The 23,523-nt window shown below is 55.1% G+C and overlaps 2 protein-coding genes across 10 annotated transcripts in view; one reads left to right on the top strand and one right to left on the bottom strand.

The window, feature by feature from the left end:
• Nucleotides 1-6,487, top strand: part of MTUS2 (microtubule associated scaffold protein 2) — a 566,588-nt gene extending 560,101 nt beyond the window's left edge. For all 3 annotated transcript variants that reach the window (XM_060637454.3, XM_060637455.3, XM_060637457.3), the window contains 2 exons: nt 1,524-1,621; nt 5,594-6,487. In XM_060637454.3, the coding sequence (XP_060493437.3) occupies nt 1,524-1,621; nt 5,594-5,807 (312 nt within the window). In that variant the 3' untranslated portion in view covers nt 5,808-6,487. The remainder of the gene's footprint in view (nt 1-1,523; nt 1,622-5,593) is intronic.
• A 5,364-nt stretch (nt 6,488-11,851) lies between these two features.
• SLC7A1 (solute carrier family 7 member 1) overlaps nt 11,852-23,523 on the bottom strand; it is an 80,880-nt gene continuing 69,208 nt past the window's right edge. For all 7 annotated transcript variants that reach the window (XM_078443256.2, XM_078443300.2, XM_078443330.2 and 4 more), the window contains 5 exons: nt 21,486-21,588; nt 19,537-19,754; nt 19,116-19,282; nt 18,387-18,495; nt 11,852-16,875 (listed from right to left, as the gene is read on the bottom strand). In XM_078443256.2, the coding sequence (XP_078299382.1) occupies nt 16,772-16,875; nt 18,387-18,495; nt 19,116-19,282; nt 19,537-19,754; nt 21,486-21,588 (701 nt within the window). In that variant the 3' untranslated portion in view covers nt 11,852-16,771. The remainder of the gene's footprint in view (nt 16,876-18,386; nt 18,496-19,115; nt 19,283-19,536; nt 19,755-21,485; nt 21,589-23,523) is intronic.

Genomic DNA, 23,523 nt, shown 5'->3' with positions numbered 1-23,523 from the left:
AAATTAACTTTGACGCTGCAGAAAGAAAATACGGGCATTATAAAAAATTATAAGATAGACGCAAGTAAGGAGATTAAGATGTCTTTCCAACCACGGCTAACGCTTTCCAGAGTTTTTGCTCTGTACGGTGTGCCCCCCCCCGCCGCCCCCACGTGCAGATGGTCGTATCCTGCTCTCTTCCAGCGAGCAGACCTTTAACTTGCCGTCTCGGTGATGGATCATCTCATCTTACCTTTGAACGTTTGTCCCTGTCTGTCTCTGAGATATCCCTTGCCGCCGCTTTTCCCACACCAGGGGCTGATCTAGGACCACGTGCCGTATTCGGCCATCATGTCCTCTCTTTCTAGCACCTCTGCTTTGTGAGGCGTCTCTCGCTGTATGGCGTAGGACGGGGGCAGACTGGGGTGGGACTGTCCACAGCCAGCATCCTGGGTGATGGTGACCACACGGAGCTTCCCAGCAATGTCAGAGCCCTGCCCTTCCGAGCCGTGTCATGCAGCCCGGCTCACGCGGAGACCCACGACCCTCCGCCCCCAGGCTGGGCCATCCGCATTCAGTTGTCTGGTCACCCAGAAGCCTCGGGGTTTATTTGGCTGTTCTTAGCCATGTGCCAGGCATTCTGCCAGCATGCGTGACTTCTCCTTGCAGAAACCTTTCAGCATTAAAAAAAAAAAAGGCCAGTTTAGTCACTTCCCATTCCTTGGGAGCACAGATGCAGGCTGAAGGCAAGGGCCTGACTAAAGAGCTACGACAGAGCCCGGCCCGTTGGCTCTGACGCCCAGCTCTGTTCGTGGGAGGGTGACAGTTCTCTTCCGAGATCAACTACCCAGCGGTGAATTTGTCATTTTCTTTTCAAAACAAAATTTATTTCTGAATTTATCTTAGAATGGAACTGTGCTTCAGCAGGGCCCTGGGGGGACACACGGACAGAGAAAAAGGCGTAAGTTGCAGGGTGATACTGACCATCGATGGCGTTAGTTTCTGATAATGTACCGAGCCAGTCTCGGGCTTTGGGTTCCTGGCTGCCCGGACCCTCAGAAGGAAAAAATGCGTCCGTGCCATTTGTATTCCCACCCCTCCGTTAATTCAGAATGTCATATTGTGCAAACACGCCGGGCCAGGGATTGTGATGTAGTGCAGTTGACCCGTCAGGAAGAACCCGGGGACCCGTCAGCCACCCTAGGTCCCAGCGGTGTTCGCAGCTCCCCTCTGACAGCAGGGACACTCCCCACGAGAAATGTATTCTACACGGGAACCTGATGTACGCACACACGTGCACAGTAGAGGTAAAAAAAATGTTTATATCTAAAATATGTGTAACAATAATAGTTTTATTACTACGTATGGTTTGCACTCTGGTATTTTCTGTCCTGTTCTGTTTAAAAGGCACAGGCTGCTCACATCCCTCTAACTTGATTCTGTAATCACTAAGGCATCGCAAACTGCCGTCTGCCAAGCACTGTTCTTGACAACCAAAGCCCAGAAGCCTTGCTGAGAACCTCTTAACACTGCGTCTTTTATAGGCGGAAAAGAACATTATTCTAGAAGAAAAGATCCAGGTTCTCCAGCAGCAGAACGAAGACCTCAAAGCAAGGATCGACCAGAACACCGTTGTCACAAGGTAGGGGGGCCCGGCTGTGTGAGCTTCCTAAAGCATGTGTCACCTACAAAGTGGCTTTGCCGTAGCACTTCTTTGGGGGCTCTGTTTTTGTCCCAGCATCCAATTTGCCTCACTCCTCCGAGCTGTGAGGCCTTCCCCACGCAGGCTCTCGGCCTTTCCCGTATGAAGAGAAGGACAAAACACACCACCACGTCGGCCACCCGGCCCGTGCCCTGGGTCTGCATCTCGGTTGTCCCCACCTTGGGGGAAACGAGCGAAATCGGCAGAAATGCGTGGCAGGGGTCTCCAACGCAGCTGGGAGGTGGAAGGTTCCTTTCTGGGCGTTTTGGAGAGACCTGCCAGCTGAGCGTCCCCAGGCAAAGGAGAAGAACCACCTAAGCAGCCCCTGAGCCGAGCTGGGCAGACCCGTGGGGGGCCCTCGGCCGCTGAGCCGTTCTCCTGGGCCGCCCGGCCAGCGGACAGCGGGGGGTGCAGAAGCCAGAGGGAAGCCGTGTAGCTGAATGCCGCTAGCTATTGTGGGTAATAGCGTTCCCCTCTCAGTCCCCTGCTCGGAGGTGCTCCAACTCTCAAGGAAGGATGTGGAGTAAAGCAGGGTTGGGGCTCGGTCGGCCAGCGGGAGGTTATAGGCATACCTCGGAGATACTGTAGTTTCAGCTCCAGACCACCCCAAGGCAGCAAGTGTCGCAGGGAAGCAGCCAGATGAATTTTCCCCAAATGAGTGGTTTCCCAGTCCGTATAAAAGGGAAGTTTACACTCCCCTGTAATCTGTTAAGTGTGAAATACCATTGTGTCTAAAAACCCAACGGACATGCCTTACCTTAAAAATACTTTATTGCCAAAAAATGCAAACCATCATCTAAAGTTTCAGTGACTCAGAATCTTTTTGCTGGCGGAGGGTCTTGCCTCAATGTTGATGGCCGCTGACCGATCAGGGTGGGCTTCCTGGAGGCTGGGGTGGCCGTGGCAGTTTCTTAAGACGACAGTGAATTTTGCCTCCTTGATGGACTCTTCCTTTCACGAACGACTGCTCTGTAGCCTGTGATGCTGTTTGATAGCATTTCACCTACAGTAGAACTTCTTTCAGAACTGGAGTTAGTCCTCTCAAATCCTGCTGCTGCTTTATCTACCAAGTTTGTGTAATATTCCAAATCCCTTGTCGCTTCAATAAGCTTCACAGCATCTTCGGCAGGAGCAGAGTCCATCTCGAGAAACCACGATTCTTAGCCTCGAGAAGCAGTCCTCACCCGATCACGTCCTATCACGAGATCGCGGCAACGCCGTCCACCTTCAGGCCCCGCTTCTAGTTCTGGTTCTCTCGCTGTTTCTACCACATCCGCAGCGACTGCCTCCACTGACGTCCTGACCCCCCCGCCAAAGTCATCCCGAGGGTGGGAATCAACTTCTTCCAAACGCCTGCAAATGTTGACATTTTGACCCCTTCCCATGACTCGTGAATGTTCTTAATGACATCTAGAATGGTGAATCCTTTCCAGAAGGTTTTCAACTGATTTTGCCCAGATCTGTCAGAGGAATCACTCCCTATGGCAGCTATAGGCTTACCAAACGCATTTCTTCAAGAATAAGACTTGAAAGTCAAAATGACTTCTTGATCCATGGGCTGCAGAATGGATGTTGTGGTAGCAGGCACGGAAACAACATTAATCTTGTTCGACATCTCCATCAGAGCTCTTGGGTGACCAAGCGCATCGTCAACGAGCAGTAATATTTTGAAAGGAATCATTTTTCTGAGGGGCAGATCTCAATAGTGGGCTTCAAATATTCAGTAAACCGTGTTGTAAACAGATGTGCTGTCATCCAGGCTTTGCTGTTCCATTTACAAAGCACAGAGTGGATTTAGCATGATTCTGAAGGGCCCCAGGATTTTCGGGATGGTCCGTGAGCGCTGGCTTCAACTTGGGTCGTCAGTTGCGTTAGCCTCTTACGAGCATGTCATCTGTTCTTTGAAGCTTTGAAGCCAGGCACTGACTTCCCCTCTCTGGCTGTGAAAGTCCTCGATGGCATCTTCTGCCAACAGAAGGCTCTTTTCTCTACACTGAAAACCTGTTGTGCAGTGTAGCCACCTTCATGAATTATCTTAGCCAGACCTTCTGGGTAACTTGCTGCACCAACACTTGCTGCTTCACCTTGAACTTCTAGGTTATGGCGATGGCTTCCTTCATAAGCCTCATGAACCCACCTCCATAGCTTCAGACTCTTCTTCTACAGCTTTCTCACCTCTCTCTGCTTTCACAGAATTGAAGGGAGTTAGGGCCTTGCTCTGGAGTAGGCTTTGGCTTAAGGGGATGCTGCGGCTGGTTTGATCTTTTATTCGGACCACCCACACTTTCCCCGCATCAGCAAGAAGGCCGTTTCACTTTCCTATCGTTTGTGTGTTCACTGGGGTGTCCCTTCTAATGTCCCTTCAAGAACCTTCCCTTTGCACTCACAACTTGGCCGCCCGTTTGACGCAAGAGGCCCCAGCTCTCAGCCTGTCGAGGCTTTCAACGTGCCTTCCTCGCTACCCTTTTGACTTCAAGTGAGAAATGTGTTACTCTCCCTTTCGCTTGAACACTTAGAGGCCATTGTAGGGTCGTTCTCTGGTCTAATTTCAATATTGGCGTGTCCTGGGGGACAGGGAGGCCCAAGGAGAGGGAGGGAGACAGGGGAGTGTCTGGCTGGTGGACAGAACAGTCAGTACACACGAAACATTGGGGCGCCTGAGTGGCCTAGTCGGTTGAGCGTCCGACTTCGGCTCAGGTCATGATCTCACCGTCCGTGGGTTCGAGCCCCGCGTCGGGCTCTGTGCTGACGGCTCAGAGCCTGGAGCCTGCTTCGGATCCTGTGTCTCCCTCTCTCTCTCTGCCCCTCCCCTGCTCACGCTCTCTCTCTGTCTCAAAAATAAAAACATTAAAAAAGAAAAGAAAAGAACACATGAAACACACACACACATGCACGCACACACAGCGTCCACAGCTGAGCTCCTGGTGCTGGCATTTCGTTACCACCGCAGAAGCTCACGGGGGAGACTATGCAGGGAGCAGGTCTGTGACCTCCCCTCCAGCAGGGGCGGCAAGACCCCACTGCTGACAGCCTGAGCAGGGGAGGGGCGGGGGTGGGGGGAGCCAGAGCCTCCTCCCCGCCCGGGGCAACCCCGTGCCTCCCCTGCAAATCACAAAGGCACCCCGGTCCAAAGAGCAAGTCCGGGCCTTACGCGAGCGAGGTGACTTCCCAGGCTCAGTCCAGCCAGCTGCAAAACAGCTGGGTCCTTATCCCGGTCAGGTCCTCAGAGGCACCGTCAGTTTTTAATGCCACAGAGCAAGCAACTCACGCTTCCTGGCAGACGGCACAGACCGCATCCATTCATTCTCCATCAGGCGTCCCTCGTCAGCAGACGTTCACGGAGCGTCTGCTGTGGCCGGGCCCCAGGCTGGACTCCGGGGACTCAAGAAGGCTGTGGCCCGTGTCCTCGAGGGCGCCTAGCCCAGCAGGCAGGCCGACGCACCGAGCGTTTGCAGCAAGGGAAGGCAGGTTGCTCTCCTGGAGACCCAGGCCAGGGGCGGGGAGGCCGAGATTTGCCCCGAGGCCGACAGCACCGTCTCTGTGCTGTCCCTGTCGGTTGCCACTGTCTGTGAGCCTCCTGGGCGGCACGCCCACACCAGCCCCCCACTCCTCTCCCGTCCTCTTCTGCCTGGCATCTGCTCTGTCCGCCGGACAGCCAGCGCCTCCCCCTGACCGGGCAGAGAGACTGGGAGCCACCGGGTGTCGACGGAGAGACTCTGGGAACAGACGTGTCCGTGGGATGAGCGGAACTCACGTTTCAACCCGAGGTTCTTGGTCACCGTGGTCCCCCTTGTCCCTGTCCCCCCGCATACAGCCCCCTCGCTTGCCTCAAACCCACCGGCCTGGCGGATCTCCAGGTAGGTGCCTTCCGGCGTGATCACCACTTGATCGTTTCCTACTCTCTTCCCGCAGACAACTGTCGGAGGAAAATGCCAATCTCCAGGAATACGTGGAGAAAGAAACCCAGGAGAAGAAGAGACTGAGCCGAACCAACGAAGAGCTGCTGTGGAAGCTCCAAACCGGGGACCCGACCAGCCCGGTTAAACTGTCCCCCACATCCCCTGTTTACCGCGGCTCCTCCTCGGGGCCCTCCTCTCCCGCCAGAGTCAGCACGACGCCCAGATGACGCCGCCGCCACGCCGCCTGCGGGAGCCGTGGCTCCCGTCCACCCAGGGCTCCTACCTGGAGGGAGAATTGACCAGGGGCCGGCCCGGGGCTGGCCCTGCACGCATGCTCAGTAGCTGCCTAGCTGCATTCTAAGCCAAGTCCTCTTCCGATCCTCGTGTAAGACTGTCCTGGCGTTGGCGCTTAGGAAAGCGTAAACGGTAGTGTCTGATGTGCAAACGTTTGACCGTAGTTAGAGCCAAAAGAAAGAAAGAAACTCCAGTTGTTCCCGAGCAATGAACTCTCACTGCAGAATTTCAGGTTAGCTACAAATAGCTCAGTTTTGAATATACATTGAATAATCCTTGTGTACTGCACCGACCTGTGTGTATATTTAGATACACGTATATACACATGCAGCGGTTCTGAATTGCATTTTTTATAACACGAAGTGCTGACATATTTTGGTGAAGGTCAGCAGTTTTCTAACTTGTGCCTAAGAATTATTGGGAAATGAAAATGCATTTCTATCTAGCTTCCCAGGAATATTTCTACCCAAAATAGAAAAAGGAAAAAAAAAAAAAAAAAGATACAGAGAAGAAGCGCCTTGCAACCTACCACCAAGTGGTCCTCTAACACAAACACCAGCGATCTGTGAGCGGTAACTGCCTTCGGAACAGTCAGCTTCGTAGTCAACATGATGTGAGGTCACTATTATCCCATTCACAAGTTTTAACTATCACTACTCCTGTCGTGAGTGGCGAAGGGTTGGGGTGGGGGGAGCCCCTCGGGGGTTTGGCTTTTCTCGTGGACGGCGCTCATGACAGTGGCTCATCTACAGTCTCGTAAACACGAGTTTGGCTTTTTACCCAAGCGGCATCTTGGAATCCGTCGTCGCGCTCTTGCACCCTTGGGAAAATGTGGAAGAGCCTGACCTTCTAGAGTGAGGGGGAGGATGGCCTTGGAGTTGGCCAAGACCATCCGCACTCCATCCTCAGGAAGGAGCACCGCTAGTACGATCTGTATCTTGACTGAGCACAGAGTAGGAAAGCGTCCTCTGGCACCCCGTGTCGTTTGCTCTCATGCGATTCCATAAAGGGTCAACCCACCGAAACGGGACCCTGGGCCCCCATGTCATAGGCAACCTTCGGTTCTGTAACTCAACCCCCTCACTGTTCATTGAGGTGGCTCAGGGGTTCTGGCAGGAGCTTCCAGAAAGCCAGCCCTTCCATCCTGGGGGATCCGTTCCAAGCTGTGCTAGACCGTCACATGACCTCCCGCAAAGCCAGGCGTGTTTTCTGCCGGACGACCAAGCAGTACCACAGCCGACGGCGGTCCCTTCTTAGGCCCAGGAGGTTCTTCCCAATGGAGGAGCCCATGAAACCGCCAGCCAGCGGTCCTGGCTCCTGGACTGGCATGCATCTCGGAATCGGTAGACTTAGACCGTGCAAGCTGTCCCGTAAGTGCTTTGGAGGTATAGGAGCAGAATACACAAAGAAAGACGTAGTTTTGACGGTCGATACGGTGACGGCACTGATGCCTTTGGTTCCCGTTGGTGACAAAGACCCCGCGCTTTCTCCCGATGGCCCCTCAAAATCGTCCCGAGCACAGGGCTGCCTCTGAGCCTGCCCCAGGCCAGCAGACTCACGCAGGGATGCTCCGGGCCGGGAAGAAATGGCCTGCGGGGTGGGGGTGGGGGGACCTGCTCGGCACGCACGCGGCCAGCCTGAAGACAGGCCCGTCGCCGTCCTTGCGTGAGTCGAGGCTGGCTGGCCTCGGCTACATCTCATTTCTCGCAAACCTCCAAGGGTCTCTGCCCATCCTAGGGACCCACACGATGGATCCCCATTGAAGAAACATTTCTTTTTTCCTTTGGTGGCTCTGCATGATGTTGTGATATTGAGTTGGGCATTCCGTTAGAGTAGATCCTGCCACGTTGACGAAAGACACAATTATTTATTCGATTAGCAGGCGCCACCTGCAGAGGACGGTTCAGCAGCCCTGCGCTGCCAGTCAGGAACTGCTTCCATCACGACACCTGCTAAACGCAGTTACACGGCAACACGCGTTTCAGTGTTCCATTAGAACGTGCGACGGACGGCGTGGTAGCCTATTGCAAAGTTGTAGAGACGTTAGAACTAAGTAATCCCTCGCTAGGTGGACTAGAGCTTTGCCCTAACCGGCCCCGACCTCGGGTACTTGAGCGAATTCCCACGTTGCTCTGGCCTCCTTCCTTCATCCTGGACGCCCGTCACGTGTCGCTCCTATCCTGAAACGCGGGGGGCGGCAGCCGCTGTGCCCCGTCCCCCCCCCCACCCCATCCCTCCCACCCCATTAGGACTTGGACCTCTGACATGGAAGTCCCCCTGGCGCCCCCTCCCAGGCTGGAATGGTTTCCACATCCGGATGCTGCAGCCTTCCCCGCCTGCCTCATACCCACCAAACCTCACCAGCCTCTTCCCGGTGTTCAGGAGACATGTCCGTGCCCTTGCACCCACCCCCGCCCACCACAAGTGGGATGAGGTTCTGGGGGGGGGGGGGGTGCGGTGTCAGGGGAGGGGAGGGGGCTGACGGGCTGGCACACTTGCTGAGTATTTGATGGGGCCACACGCTATTTATCTGGCCCCTCCCGTTTCTGTGTTGCATATTTGTGTTTGAAGCATATTAAAATTAACTTGAGGGACCTTCTGTGGCATGCACTTGATGTAACCGTTAGCCCTCTCAGGCTTCAGGAAATTCAGGCCGGGGATCCAAGGCAGGGAGGCAGGGAGGTGTTTCGCAGGCTGGGTTCCTTTTCGGCGTGTGCCAGGGTCAGCTGACTGTCACCGAGAGCCCCTCTCCCCGGATGCAGCAGGTGCAGGGTGCCCACAGCTGTCTCCCAGCCCTGATCTCCAGCAGCCCTGCCCTGGACTTGAGAGAGCTCGGAGGCTCTGCTCTGCAAGGCCATCTTCGGTGGGCTGCGGGGGGGGGGGGGGGGCTGGAGTGGGTTGGAAAGGGACACAAAAAATTGAGTATATAGTCCCCCTCAGCATCGATTTCAAATTCAGACCCAGACAGGGGTATGTTTCCACCCCACAGACGGTTTGATGTGTCCTAAATCCCAACCAGTTTTATCTGGATCATCACTGACCTTTCCCTTGAGTGGCAATGTCCACAGCTACAGCAATTCCCTATCCTGGGCTTTCTTCCCCCAAGGGGGTGGGGGCGGGACACAGGACCCCGGAAAGTTCTGCAGCTCTCCCTGCAACATCCCGAGGGCAGCCAGGACACTCTCATTTCAACCTGAAAGCGCCTGCCCCCACCATCCCCCGGCCTCAGGCTGGCCAGCCGGACCCCGGAGTGTCCACGGGGGCCTCCCCCTTCTTGGGGTTACAAGGGAGCCCCCCCGGGTAGGCCAGCTCCCCGTGGAGGCTTTGCAGGGCATGTGGCAGGGACAGCTATTTAGAGAGACTTCGAGTCTGCTCTCCCGAACAGTTGCTGAACCAGAGACTTTTTGCAGTGATCCATCCCGAGTCACTCAGAGACCTGAGCGGGACACCACAGGTCCCCTCGGGGTCACCCGTGCTTCCAGACTGTTGAGGACAACTGCCTATTTATTAATGATGGTACTTGTCAACCGGTCCTAACCTGTTAGTTTCCTCCCGGGTGTCTTGGGCCCTCCCCTTTCAGAATAACCACTTCCCCAGTGTCCTTGCCTCTACACATGAGGTAAGCAAAGGAAAAATGGATCATCTCAGAGAAGGAAGGGATGGAAGAGCTCACGTCGGGTAGAAACCTCAGAGCTGGATACTTTGCACCTGCCGGTGGGAGCTGCACGCTGTTTCCGCGCCTGGTGCCGCATCGTGCAGCATCAGTGGCCGGCCACCAAGCGACGACTCGAGGACCACACCCTGTCATTGCCTCTGGGATCATCGAGAGTCAGAGTCCCGGAGACTTTGGGTCCAATACTTAAAAAAAAAAAAAAAAAAAATCATGAAAGGCTGGTAAGCTGTCCCCGTTGTGAAGACGGAGTTAATTCACTGAGGTTTGCTGAGTCACTTATTTAAAAGCCAGGTGGCTTCTCTTAAACTCCTGGAGGCAACGGCAGGACAGCCGGGGGCCCATTCTTCCCGCTCAGCCTGGAGGTTAGACGTGCTGGGGAAGGGCAGGTGCATTTGGCCTCCCTCACCACCACATCCGCAAGTTTTGCCAGTGTGGGCACCACGAGGTGGGGGGCGGGGGGTCGGGTGATGCGCGGCTCTCAGCGGGGACCACCGGGCTGCACGTGACCGAGGGCCCCCGCCCGGCGTTCTGTGCGTCCTGCCCCCCCCCCCGCCCCCCCCCCCGGCCGCCTGCCAGGAGCACCCACACTGCCAGATCCCCGAGCACAGCACGCTGCCCCTGCACGCCCCACCCCCCTGCTGTGCGCACAGTGGTCTCTTGGGTTAACTGCACCCACGCTAATGTGGCAGGGTCGTGTCCCGGTCCCCCCTCTCCCGCCACCCTGCAGGGGGCTGCCATCTAAGCAGGCGCTCGGAACGTCATCGTTCCAAGGAGTAGAATCTGAAACCTCCACGGAGCCACCGCGATTTAGGTGCCGGACGCAGCGACACTTCCGCCACCACCCCCCCCACCCCGCCACGTGGCACTGTCGTCAACAGCGGCGTCTCCGGCTCGCGGGGCAGCCGCACTAAGACGAAACTATTCCCTTCGGAAGAGGGGCGGACAGGGCGGCCCACGGTTGGTGGCCCAGCCGTCGCCGACTCTGTTCGGTGGCCGAGCAGGGCCGCGCTGGAATAGGCGGCCGCGCCCCGCCCCCCGCAGGCTGGAGGCGGGCGAGGAGTTCGGGAGGCTTCCTCGTGGCTGCCGGTGCCCAGCTGTTCGGAGGCGGCTTTTGATTCGCCGGAAGCGTCTCGTAACCAAACCGTGCGAGGCACGGCTTGCTCCAGGGGGCTCCCCCTCAGGCGTCCCGAGTTGGAATCCCCTGTGGGCTCAGGCTTTCCTGCGAAACGACTGACGCCCGGCTGGGGACTCCTCGGGCCGCTCGCCCCGCGCCGTGCCGGCCGCTAGGTGGCGCTGCGGCGCCGCGGGAACGGGGCTCCGCCTGGCGCTCCCGGGGGCGGCCTCTCGGCGGCGGCGTAAAGGAGCCGGGAGGGACCGGCCCACGTGGCCTTCGCCGGGTGCGGGACCGCGGGGCGCTCCCGCGCGGCGCTCCCCGGCGTCCGCAAGCTGTCAGCAGAGCCTTTGACGGAGAGATCGCTCGCCGGGAGTCGCCCGGGGGACGACCAAGGGGACTCCCGCCTGCCCGCGGCCGGGCCACACTGCACACCCCCGGGTGCGGAGCGGGGATGCCGCGCAAGGTCCAAGTTCCGTGGCCTGGTGCGCCGTGTGGCGGATGGGGCCCGAGACGGTCCGGGGGTCTTGCGGCCAGATACGAATGTGAAACCAGCAGCGGCCCCCTGGCCCTTCCTCTCCTAGGGTGCAGGGTGTCCGCTGAGAAGATGCCAAGGTCGGGCCTTGTCTTCCCCGTGCAACACACCTCCCAGCGTGATCACCAAATCATTGATTGCATCGTAGTGTCTTAGAGTTAAGGCCAGTGGACCGAATCTGTCTCCTGTGCAAGCAAATGCTTCCTTCCTCAGCGGGGGAATGGGGGGAAAGGGGCAGTTCCTGGGAAGTGCCGGGCTAAGGTGCGCAATGCAAGGCGGTTGGGCCACATTGGCACCAAGTGCTTGGGCTGATGAGCGGCTTTACGCCCTGGCTGGCGGAAACCTTGGTGGGAAGCCTTCCCCACCCAAACGCAAGCCAAGTCTGGAAAGAGTGGGAGCTGGGGAGATAGCCGCAGGGGATCCTAAATGAGTGCGGGGGGCGGGGGTGGATTCCCTGGTTGAGGTGCTATTTCATGGAATGAGGGTTTCCACCAAATGGCCGAAGGAAAACGGGGCATTACAACATCCGGCTGTAGGGAACCGGGAAAAGACTCAAGAAGCAAAGGGCGAGATCTGGAACTCTCTATGGGGCACTGCCAGGCTTGGGGACCCAGCCAAGAGCGGCCACAATGCTTGAGAACACGCTGTGAGCGGCCACAATGCTTGAGACAGAATTTATTAGAGTTTGCAGAAGCATGAGATAATGTACCACAAAATAGTTTGATTTTACAACATATAGTAGGAGGTTGTCAACATACAGTGTTGTCAGCAAAAATGGGATACAGAGCAGTTTCACATTTTTTTTAAAGGTGATGGATGACCTATACGCTTGTCCTTAAAATAAAACCAGGAGGGGCCAGCAGAGACAGGCTGCTTTGCAGTTGGGTGTCAGAATCTTAATCTAGTATCACAATTGTAAGAAACTATAAGAAAACTATTAGAAAAATAGAACATCAAACAAGCAAAAAACATTATACAATTTACAGAATGAGAAACACAATTCTTTTAACAACGGCTGCACGTTCAGGAGAAGAAAAAGTTTACTGGAGAAACCACAGCTCTTCAGGTTTGAGAATAAACCAGCCCTCACCAGGATCATCACCCTCTGTGCTTCTTAGATCCATCGACGCTGAAAGGCACAACTTAAGCGGGAAACTTATTTTAAATACATATATTACAACTTCTCAAACGGGAAAATAAATCCCAAACTTTAAAAAAGAAAAAAGTCTGTCATCAAGAAACACAAAGTCATATACCTTGTTAATAATTTAACAAAGTCTTAGCGCGTCTTCCTGACCCTGTGGGACATGCTCATACCCTGAGAAATTCAATCTGGACTTCACAGCCAAGGTCTTTATTTCATGTGGGTTTTTCAGCCGGCAGTTCAACACACTTACAGGGTGATCCAGGAGGGGTCCTTGATAACTGTGCCCTGAGACCCTTGGCTGGTCCCCGTCCCTCTTGAAAGAGAGCACTGCCGCTCAATGAAGCGACGGGCACATAAACACTCTGGCTTCTAGTGATGAATATAGTATCGAAGTCAGTTGACTTTTTTTGTTTTTTGTTTTTTTTGCCTTACAAACCCATTAGGCATCATAACTCTGATGATGAAATACGGAGTGCATCCTCTTGCACCACTGGATAAAGCACTTCATACCAAAAAAAAGTCCACAAGAGTCCAACAAAAGGTCTCTCACTCTCCCTAAGGAGCCTTACAATACTCTCGTGATGATGGCAAACACCGATCTTAAATTATACGTGACAAATATACGTAACACATATTCAGTTCCATCTGCCGGTAACTCTGTAACAGTTCCGCACACAAGTGTCACACACCTGTGTCCGGCAGAGTGCCGACGTGCCTGGAAACACTTCTCCGTCCGTGCCAGGACTCCTCGGGGACGGGGCCTGGCACGGAGATGGCCCTAGGGAGCCGACAGAGCAATCGGCTCGTACTAGATGTGTGAAAGCAGGACACGTGAATCCAGAAGATGGGCCCTGGCACAGAGCCAGCAGGTTGGCGAGGCCCCTGAAATGCCCACAAGCCCACCTAGTCGGGTGGGGCCTTTACGAGGCATGCCCACACGCCCCCAAAGAGCCCAGATTCTGCCCCTGTGCTATGCCGGTGTCAGGCTCGGGGCCATCCTGGGCAGACTGCAAACCTCAGTCAATTCAGAACGCCCGCTCAGTGGTGGGGATGGCAGGGACGGAGGGGCAGGGAGACAGCAGAGCCCAGGTCGCGGCCACGGCCACGCAGGAAGCCCCACGAACGACCGCCAGGTGCCTCGTCCGGGTGTGCACACGGGAGCAGGCCAGGGCCTGAGGAGCTCGGGGTGGGTGAAGCCCCCACCGCGGTGCGGTCACCTGTGGACACGTGGCAGGCAGGGGGGCTGTGATACCCGAACCACAGCACCAGCACCTGGGACCATGTCCTGACAGAGGTGACTCAGTGGAGCAAAACCACGAGTCAGGGGGCCGAGGGGCTCTGGCAACAGTATCAGTTCAGCAGTCCTTCCGAAACAGCTTGGGAAAGATGGCCCTATCGCTCCCTGCTATTGGCTCGGAAAAACAAACGGGGCCCAGAGTTGGGCCGAGGGGTGGGAGCCGGTGGGGCAGGCTGAGGCGTGTGCAGAGGCCCAATCTTCTGCTGACGGTCCTCCTGGAAGCAGGCTCGGCCTCCCCCACCCACGGAGCCCGACTGCCTCCCCGGCAACCCCTCGCTCTTCAGCAGAGGTCCTGGGGCTCCACGGCTCGCTTCTTGTGAGTCTTCACGGGGTCGTGAGAACACATAGGGCGGGGGGACCAAGGGAGGCAGGAAGGGCTGCTTATTCAACACAAAAGGGTCTTTCCAACGTGGGTTGTTTGGGGCCGGGCCACAGAGAAAAGCAGACACAACGTCCCTGAAGGGCATCTCTAGAAGTGTGGGATTTCTGATGATGTAGGAAAATAGTGGCCAAGCCATGACACCGAGAATCAGTCTTGCTTGGACTGGGGAGGCAGGGGTGGGGGGGGAAGGCCAACTGTCGGGCGCTTCTGGTGGTTATTTCTTGCCTGTGTGTGTGTGTGTGTATGTGTGTGTATTTGCGGAGAAGGCATGAAGGCTGGGGTAAGAAAAAGCCTGTCCACACGGGGGAGGCTTACCCCAAACGGCACTCGCGACATCACCGTCCTCGTGTACAGGAGAGGAAAGCTCTGGCAACCGCACAGAAGCTACTCTCAACAGAAGTGCAGTGACCTCGCCAACTATTTATCCATGCCCCCTCAGGTGTCCTGTCCTAAACGGGAGGCTCCTGGCCCTGACAGGGAGGCAGCGGGGGCTTTTCACCACCGCGCGGGTGAGCCTTGCTGAGGCACTTTCCGGCTTTGGGGTGAGGAAGGGGGAGACTCACGCGCCAGGAGGCCCTCACCCCGCGGCATGTTGTCTGTTATCAGGCAAACACACCTTGTCGGTTGTTAGAACGATCCACGATGCCAGCTGAAACGTCAACTGTATACACAGTCTGTTGTGTGCTCTCTTGCACAGACATTTCAGAAAGAGAAATTAAAGTTAAAAAAAAATTTTTTTCTCTTCCCTCTGCCTTCCGTCTTGGGCACTCTCTTTCCCTCAAGTTCTCTTTGCCTATGTGGAAAAACAACAGACGAATCAAGCAAACAAATAGCTAACAAACCCTAAAAGACAGCAGACAAGAAGAACCCCAACAAAATAAGTTAATATTTATCAAAATATTGTACAGCACCAATCTACATAAATTTAAATATCTTTCTTTGGAAACCCACACTTTGGGCTCTTAGGCCCCTCCCTCTGTAACATTCACAAACGATAATTTAGAATAAAGCTTCCGGCAAGGCGACCGGGGCCTAGAGCAGAGGCGGGCCGCCACCCCCCACCGACTGACCCTGCCACCTGGCCACTTCGTGAATTCCTGCAATTCTCTCCAAGGAGCCACTGAGGGAGATGAGACAAGTGCCGCCGATTTATCAGGCTTCGTTCTACCATATTTGTGTCAAAGGCCAGAAGGGGAAGAAACGGGAGTCTGGGCTTCAAAAGCAGCATTTACATTTTCCGGGGGATCCACAGGCCCGTGTCCCTCACCTGCCATCAACAGGGGGCCCTTCTGGCTCCTGAGCCACACTCGAATGGGAAGGAAGATGGAATCAGTGCTCGTGTTTCCTCAGGCTCCTATCGGCAAGAAGTGTGTGAGCCATGGAGTGCTCCGGTGCGTGGGAGAGGGCACGCTGTGTACAGGGACCCCAGCTGGCTCTCCAGCTTAAAACTTATGGAGACAGGAGGTCCGCGCCCGGGCTACAAACCCATATACAAACCTGCAGCTTGTGGACAACAGATACACGACAGGGACAGCAACGGGACCCCAAATTCTTACGCACGGACCCCACACCGAGTAAATATTTGGCCATTTTCCAAGTTAATACTAAGCGCCAACTTAATTTGGAGCGATTCACAGATGCTGACGGGACTCAGCTTGATTACAGAGAAGAGAAGGGCCAAAGAGATCACCTCAGGGGCCAGAAGCAGCTGGGAGGACCGGCCACCGTCGCGTCAGGAGGAGCAGACGCCTGCCTTGGGAGCCTGGCAACACTCGAGAAACTGACCCGCACGCGCCAGAGGGAGGGAGTCAGCGCTTGGCAGAGACCCACAGAGAACAGCGCTCTAAGCTCTGCTGATCTCAGGCCAGGCCCACGTAAACGCAGCGTCACGTTCCGGTTGCTCGGGACACGCCGCCTCCGTGCAAGACGCCAGAAGCAGCAAGAACTGGCCTGGGCCCGGAGGGAGCACAGCTGGCGGAGGGCCCTGTGCTCAGGCGTGAGGAACGGAGCCGGCCAGCCCTCGGTCCTTCCGCCTGGTTCCCGCGGTGGCCTCGGTGCCACCATGGAGCGGGCCGGGTTCCGTCAGCTGTCGGGGCAGAGCCGGTGCCAGGAAGAGGAAGTGAGGGAGGGCTCACGTTCCTCACGACCCCTTCTGGAAGCACAGAGGACAGGAGTGGGAGAAGGAAACCAGTCCTGCTTCTCCTTTCTAAGCTGTCCTTTGGCTCCGGGGGGAGCACTACTGGGGACGCACTGTCTGGGTGACTCATCCTGCGTGTACGGTCGGCCATCAGGGTTGAGCAGGGAGGTGGCTGCGGAAAGTGTGGAGTATGCACGTGTTCAGTGCCAGAGCGGTCCTGGGTGGGGGGGCCTGGACTCCCAAGGTGACGAGAAAAGGTGGCCGCCGTTCTGCGGCCGCAGCAGCACGGACACAGAGCCGGCGAGGACGGGAGCTGTTCTCTTTGTTCAGAGGGATGTCAGGAGACACAGTGGAAACCACAGCCAAATGGCCCCAGCCGGGTTGCTGAGAGAGGTGACTGGGACCTGGTGCCACCTGCCACGGGGCAAGTCTGTGCAAGACACACGGGCTGTGGGCCGAGGCTGTGTTTCAAGTAGCTGCACCTTCTGCTGCGGTGGGGCTTGGATGTGGGGGGGGGGGGGGGGTCCTGATGCACTGGTGGAGAGAGCGAGGTGCTCCCGGACCTCTGCGGGCATCCCTCAGGGCTGCTGCCACCTCTGGGGGCGGGGCTGTGTGTCACTTGCAATGGTCCAGATTGCCGTCAGGAGTCCTTGCTTGCTCGGCGGCCAGGGACGCCTCCTCGCTGTGCCACAGACCGTAGCCAAAGTAGATGATGAAGCCTGCGGGCCGAGAGCAGAGACCGGGAGTGAACAGGGCAGGCAGGGCTCAAGGGCAGAGGGCAGAGCAGCTCTGGGGGAGTCACGTGGCCCCGCGGGAAAGTCTCTCCGTGCTGCCGGACCCAGGCCTGCGCCCACAGCAAGCAGCCCTTGTGGGCTCACTTTCTGTATCTGGAGACACACGGGACTCCTCCGCTCCAGCCTGCAAAGGTTTCGGTCTCGCCCCTCCAGGCAGCGAAGGCACGCTCCAGGGGCAGCCTCACACTGGAGCAGTTCCTGAGCAGGGGGAGCAGCTGGGGGTCCCCGGAGGGGTGCTGGTCCCTCAGCTTCATCCACTGACCACCTAGTTGGTGCCCCGCGGCCACTGGAGGGGACAGGACGGACGCTCCAGCAGTCATACTGTTTCCCGCAAGGGTGGGATTTCCAACAGGGGTGGGACTGTTCCAACCAGGGCTCCCCAGGCTATTCGTGTGGCCTCCACGGCCCTGACTGCCTCTGTTTTCTCAGTCCATTCCAGTGTCGGGGGCTCCAAAGGTCTGTGGTGGGGCCCAGAGATCTGAGCTTCTAACTAGCCACCTAAGGACTGGGGCCCATGTCAGGGACGCAAGGAGAGCGGGCCTTAAAGGAAGGGCTCAGCCACCAAAAGCCCTGGAAAGAAGCCAACGGCTTGGAGCACATCCCGGGAGCTCACGTCTGGGACGCGGGAATGAGCAGCTCCCCCCGAGCCGGCTCTCTCCCAGGAAGGCTCTGTGGGGGCATCTGTGGAACCAGCTCAGGCTACACCGTGCGGACGTGGGGCCTGCAGAGCACGACCGTGAGGCGGCAGCTATCTGCCCCTAAGTGTGGTGACGCAGGGCCGAGGGCTTTGGCAGAAAACACAGGCCTGGAGTCCTTGCTCTTGCCGGGGACGCCGAGGGGCGAGAGACGAGGCCCGCTCCCCAGGTATCAGTGCCAAGGATGGAGTCTGAGTCCATTTTCCGTAGTCCCTGGTGTCGGACGCTCAGGGAGGGGGAGGGCCACGGTCAGCCCCCAGCAGGGCCACCAACCACACGGTCACCCCCAAGCCTCCCACAGACCCCACCAACACGCACAGCCCACGTGGGCCAGTGGGCAGCTACTGGCCAGGCCGGGGGAGGCACGGTCTAGGCCTTCTCGTGTCAGGGGAGGTGAATCGGTGCTTTGTCAACAGCAGACTCACAGCCTCGCTCTTGTTACCTTCCACTTGCGCCCAATGACATAACTAGTTCAGCCAAGAGCTATTAAAATGAAAAGCATCTGAAGGGGAGAGGAGGACCCACAATCTACTAGAAGGTCCTTTTTGAGAGAAAACCGCGGACGACGTGTTTTCACTACGTTTTGAAATCTGAAGGGAAGGAGGCTCAATGACAAGAGGCACCCAGCCAAGTTGCAGGAAAGAGGACTGAGCAGCACAGCACCGGCTCTGGGGACTGGTGGGGGGGCGGGGGGGGGGCTCTGAGAGACGCCGTCACAGTGCAATCCAAGATCTCACGTACCTATTAGCATCCACACTGCGAACCGGACCCACGTGCCCTTGTCCAGCTGCATCATGAGATAGACGTTCACAAAGATACTCAGGACGGGAAGTACGGGCAAGAAAGGCACCTGCAAAGATACCAGGTGAGTGTCAAGTCTGCAGGGAGAGGGGCGCGTGGGGACGACGCCTTTTGAGTCCTTTAGCGAAACTACCTAGGAAACGATAGCGTCCCCGAGATTCGGACGGACTGTGTGATTTACATGGGGAGGAGGGAGTGAGCATAGCCCAGCCCACATGCACACACACAGACGTGCCCACACGCGGGCAGCGCGGGTGGGAGTCTGGTTCTAAGCTACTAAGTGCCGAAGTGAGCTCTATTCTGATTCCCCCCCTTCCTACTCTCCTGCTAAAGAAAGGGCTAGAAGAGGGACTTCCACTTATCTTCAACAGTGGACTGCTTTATTATTTGTGTCACCTCCAAGGCTTGGTGACGCCATGCGATCCCGCTGGATCCATGGATGAAAAGCCCCCGCGGAGAGGTGTGCTGTGACACCTGAGAGGCAGGGCAGGGAAGGGTGCCTTCCTTCAGGACCGGCCCCCCTCAGCAGGTACTGTCTGCGTCTCATGTTTTCGGAGGCTGGCCGGCAAGCCCCCCCGCAGATACCCGAGCCTGGCAGAGCCCGCGGTCCGTGGCACATGTGCGGGAACCTGCCAGGCGGCTCCCTAGGGGCCCCTTAGAGCTGCTCACCTTAAAGGAGAGCTTGGTCTTGCTCTCAGGCTGCCTCCAGATGATGATTGTCACCACTGAGCAGAGAAGGGCAGATATGGTGAGCATAAAGATTGCCCACAGGTCCCCTTTTGTCAGTGCCTCCTTTCCAAGCACAGCCACAATGCAGAAGGTGAGGATAAGAATTGCTAAGGAGGGGGGAGAGGGAGGGAGAGAGAGAGGCGCAATTCAATCTTGTTTCAAATCCCCACAGATATCCTCAGTTTCCCCAAAACCTATGGAGAGGGAGGCTGTACTTCTGCAGCCATCAACCACCACCACGGTCCAGCAGCAAGACACAGGCTTATCCTTTCCTGCACTTGCCTCCACCACCAGCGACAAGAAACCATACAATGCCGACGAGCAAGACCCCAAACACCTTACGGGAAGGGCAGGCTCTTACCTATGAGGCTGGTTGAAATGTTCACAATTAGCCCGGAGAATTTGGAAGGCTCCATATTTCTGGGTGAAAGTATGGTTTTCAAAGAAAACCTTTCTGCTTCTGGTAAAAAGCCTGTCTGGGAATCACTGGTGCTCACCAATTCATTCTGGTCCACGTGATCTAGTTCATCGGTGGTTCTGGCCATCTGGTATACCATGTTAGGCTGCTCTGGCTGATACCTGTAAAGAAACGCAGTGCATGACCGCCAAAATGTGCTTTAGAAGGGCAGGAGGACACACACTAACTCAAGTCCTAAGTTGCCCAGGACACAAAGCATAAAATGGGAAGAAGATGGTCAGGATGACGCATTCTCTGACAAAGCAGATCCAGAGGAGGGGAGCAGAGTCCCAGCCTTCTGTTCCCGCTTCTGGGCAACACCCTCCTTGGCGTCTCGGATTTGAGATGATTTGACCTCCCCCGTGAACCAGCCCAGAGGAATGTCCTGACGTGGTTTCTCTTGCTCTGAGAAGTAGCACTGGCCCTTGGATGCTTAAGATATTAGGCCACTTCCAACAGAACCTTTTTAGAAGGGAACTAAAAATACAAACGGAAATAGAACGCAGTAACATTAGGATCCCACTTGGTCTAGAGAGCCAGAGAAACGTGTCTGCACGCTGACGGATTTGAGAAATTCTGTTTGTGAGACTTAATTGGATCAATTTATTTTAAAACTCCAAATGCCTTAGAATAAATAACTTTATACAGCTGGCTGAAGGACTGAGCCTGTGGCCTGATTTCCAAGACACGAGCTTCCTGCAAGTAAAGCATTCATATTAAATGAGGCTCCTTATCTTCCACCCAAAACAACAGAGCTCAAATCGTTTCTACCAGCTGTGAAAAACAAGAGTGCTTGCGGAATTATTTTGCATATAATGTAAGAGTGAACATAAAGATACTTAACCAGTTTTTCACTGATTCGCTTATGTTAACACCAGTCAATTAAGAATGTGAGGGGACCTCGGAAAAGACGCCAGTGTTGAGCCCTTAGGAGGGAATACGTGGTCAGAAAACTAGCAAACTAGTTTTAGCTGATTCCACACAGCCCCTGTTGAGGCTCAGCTGAGGCCTGACATACATGGTGATGCTAAGCACGTTAGAAATGGGATTAAGGATCTTGCCAGTATTCCAGGTGACCACCGTTGAGAGTCTCCATGACTCCATATTCCCGTGCTAAGTGCTCCCTTGAGCCACTCCTGGTAGTGAGGAAGGAGAGCCCTGTCCTTTCAGAGCAAGGAAAACTGGAGTGGGGGGGGGGGGGGGGGGGGAGGGGTGCTCTGGGAGCAGGGCACTGCAGCAGCTGGGAAGGGGACACCAAGCCCAGGCCCAGAGCTGCTTTATTATGGCCATCCTTGGGGCTGGTCTGGACCACACAAGGCTAAAGCAGCCAGAACCTGCAAAGTCTTGTTGAACGTCATCAACCTTGGCCGCTCCGCGCCCCACACAGCAGCTCACTCCTCCAGTGGTAGTGCAATGCTGCTGGAGAAGCACCACACTGACCTCAGCTCCACACAACTTGGATTCCTCCAATTCCCACCAAGGCTAGTCCCCCGTGCCAGTGCCCTCCGAACTAAGAACCTGGACCGAACCGAAACCATTCCCCTAAGCCTGCAAAAACTCTGTTCCCTGGATCCAGGCCCGACAGTTGGGCGGAGAACCTGTCTCTATCCTCCCAATATCTCACCAGAAAAATGAGGGCACGTAGTAGTGAGAGGCGGGTGCCCTGACTCTTCCTCTTCAACGACGTTCTCCGTAACTAGGCTCTCAACCACCGAATCCCACCCTCTCCAGGAGAGTTCCCAAAGGAGCTACCAACAACCTAAAATGTACACTGTATAAACGATTCACTTGATCTTTTAAAAGGCTAACAGGGGGCACCTTTCTGCCACGGAACCCAGAAGAGCCATACGTACCGTAAGACCAACACACAGGCAGCCACCAAAGAGTAAGCCAGGAGAGTGCCAATTGACATGAGGTCCACCAAGTCCTTCAGGTCAAAGAGAAAGGCCATCACAGCTGGGGAGGAGACAAACATCAGGATCCGTGGATGGCCCTCTACGCACACTTACAGCCAGAACCACCACCCATCCGTGATCCAGGCCACACAGGGGATGTTGCTTTCACTTGCTTTCTCACCCCAGCCCTTTCCATGCAAAGACATGGTGATATTGCTTAAAAGGAAGAAAAGCTCAGAATTAAATCACACACACAGTCCTCAGCAGACGGTGATGATAATTAACATTTATAGAGAGAGTACTTTGATCAACATGACCTCTATTGATCCTTACGGCGACTTTGCAAGCTATCCCTACTCTACAGGTGGGAGAAACTGAAGTCAAAGACGTCGGGAGACTTGTCTAAGGTCACACAGCCAGGAAGTGGAAAAGTCAGGATCTCAGCTAGGTGCTTGTGGCTCTGAGTTCAGGGTGTCTTTCTCTGTACCAAGCAGACTCACAGTCAGGTGTATCTATCCATCTATCTACCCACCATCCATCCATCCATCCATCCATCCATCCATCCATCCCCCATCACCTATCCATCCAGCCAGCCATCCAACCACTTATCCATCATCCATCCATCCACCCAGCACTCATTGAGGGTGTGCCAGTCAATGAGCACTACATGTACACCAACAAACAGGGCAGACCAGATAGCCTCTGGCCTCCCTGAGTGAATCATCTAAGACTTAGGCATCAGCAGGCAACAGTAATGAGCAGGTGGGTGAAGTCAAGTCCAGTGCTCTGGGAGGACTCACAGGGGCTCCTAACCCAGACAGATGAGCATGGAAAGCAGTGTTACTTCCACAAACAATAGCATTAGCTTTACCATGACCCCCACTTAAAAAAAAAATACAACATGCATGATTATTTGAAAATCTTTTGTAATCTTTATGAGAGCATATATCTCTATTTATGTGGGTATACGTGGAAAGTTTCCCATTTAAAAAATAACTTGGAGGGGCGCCTGGGTGGCTCAGTCGGTTGAGCGGCCGACTTCGGCTCAGGTCATGATCTCACGGTCCGTGAGTTCGAGCCCCGCGTCGGGCTCTGTGCTGACGGCTCGGAGCCTGGAGCCTGTTTCGGATTCTGTGTCTCCCTCTCTCTCTGACCCTCCCCTGTTCATGCTCTGTCTCTCTCTGTCTCAAAAATAAATAAACGTTAAAAAAAAAAAACAAAAAAAAAAAAAACAACAAACTTGGATAGATCTACTTTGGGATATTTTCAAATATCACATGCAAACAACGCAAGTTAAAACATCAACACAAAGCCATGACTTTTCCACAAATGCTTCTCAAGCCCCTATAGATCGCTCCGACTACAAGAAATTTAAACCGGGGCTCAACAACAGGATCAAAGGGCAATGCCGGGCCTGATGGACAACGAGAATAGTACCCGACCGTGCATGCCGCAGATGCCAACGTTCCCACTCACACAGAAACTCAAGCCACACTGTTCCCACGTGGGGTGGTTTTCGAAAACCACACACTTATTTCCCACCCCCGCCAAATGAAAAGAAGGAGCAAATCCCCGGTTTGGCGAACGCGTGTGCTTTCCAGTCACTTTAAAGATTGTAATTTGATCTCCCTTGATCAGCACAGGAAGGAAATTAAAGGCCAGTCTTCAATATAATCAAATTGCATGTAAATACTGAAAAAACATTTGCTATTTCCAATTCCTTAACCTCTTAAATATACTGGTCACATCCTGACATACGGTGTCCCTTAACCTAACCACTGAGGGCACTGTCAAGATTGTACAATGACACAACAAATGTGTTAAATAATGAAACACCAGCTTTCTTTCATTATATAACATTAATCCACACGACTAAGCACACTTTGCTAAGGGCATAAATACTACTAACAGCAATTCGTTCATGTAAGGTGGTCAAATGTCTTAACAATGGCTATATGGCAATCCCCGCGGTACAGACTGAACGTGTCCTACTATA

The sequence above is a fragment of the Panthera onca genome, chromosome A1 (genome assembly GCF_046562875.1).
Source record: "Panthera onca isolate mPanOnc1 chromosome A1, mPanOnc1 haplotype 2, whole genome shotgun sequence".
NCBI lineage: Eukaryota > Metazoa > Chordata > Mammalia > Carnivora > Felidae > Panthera > Panthera onca.
The sequence above is the reverse complement of the archived record's forward strand: the minus strand, read 5'-3'. Positions and strand labels throughout refer to the sequence as shown.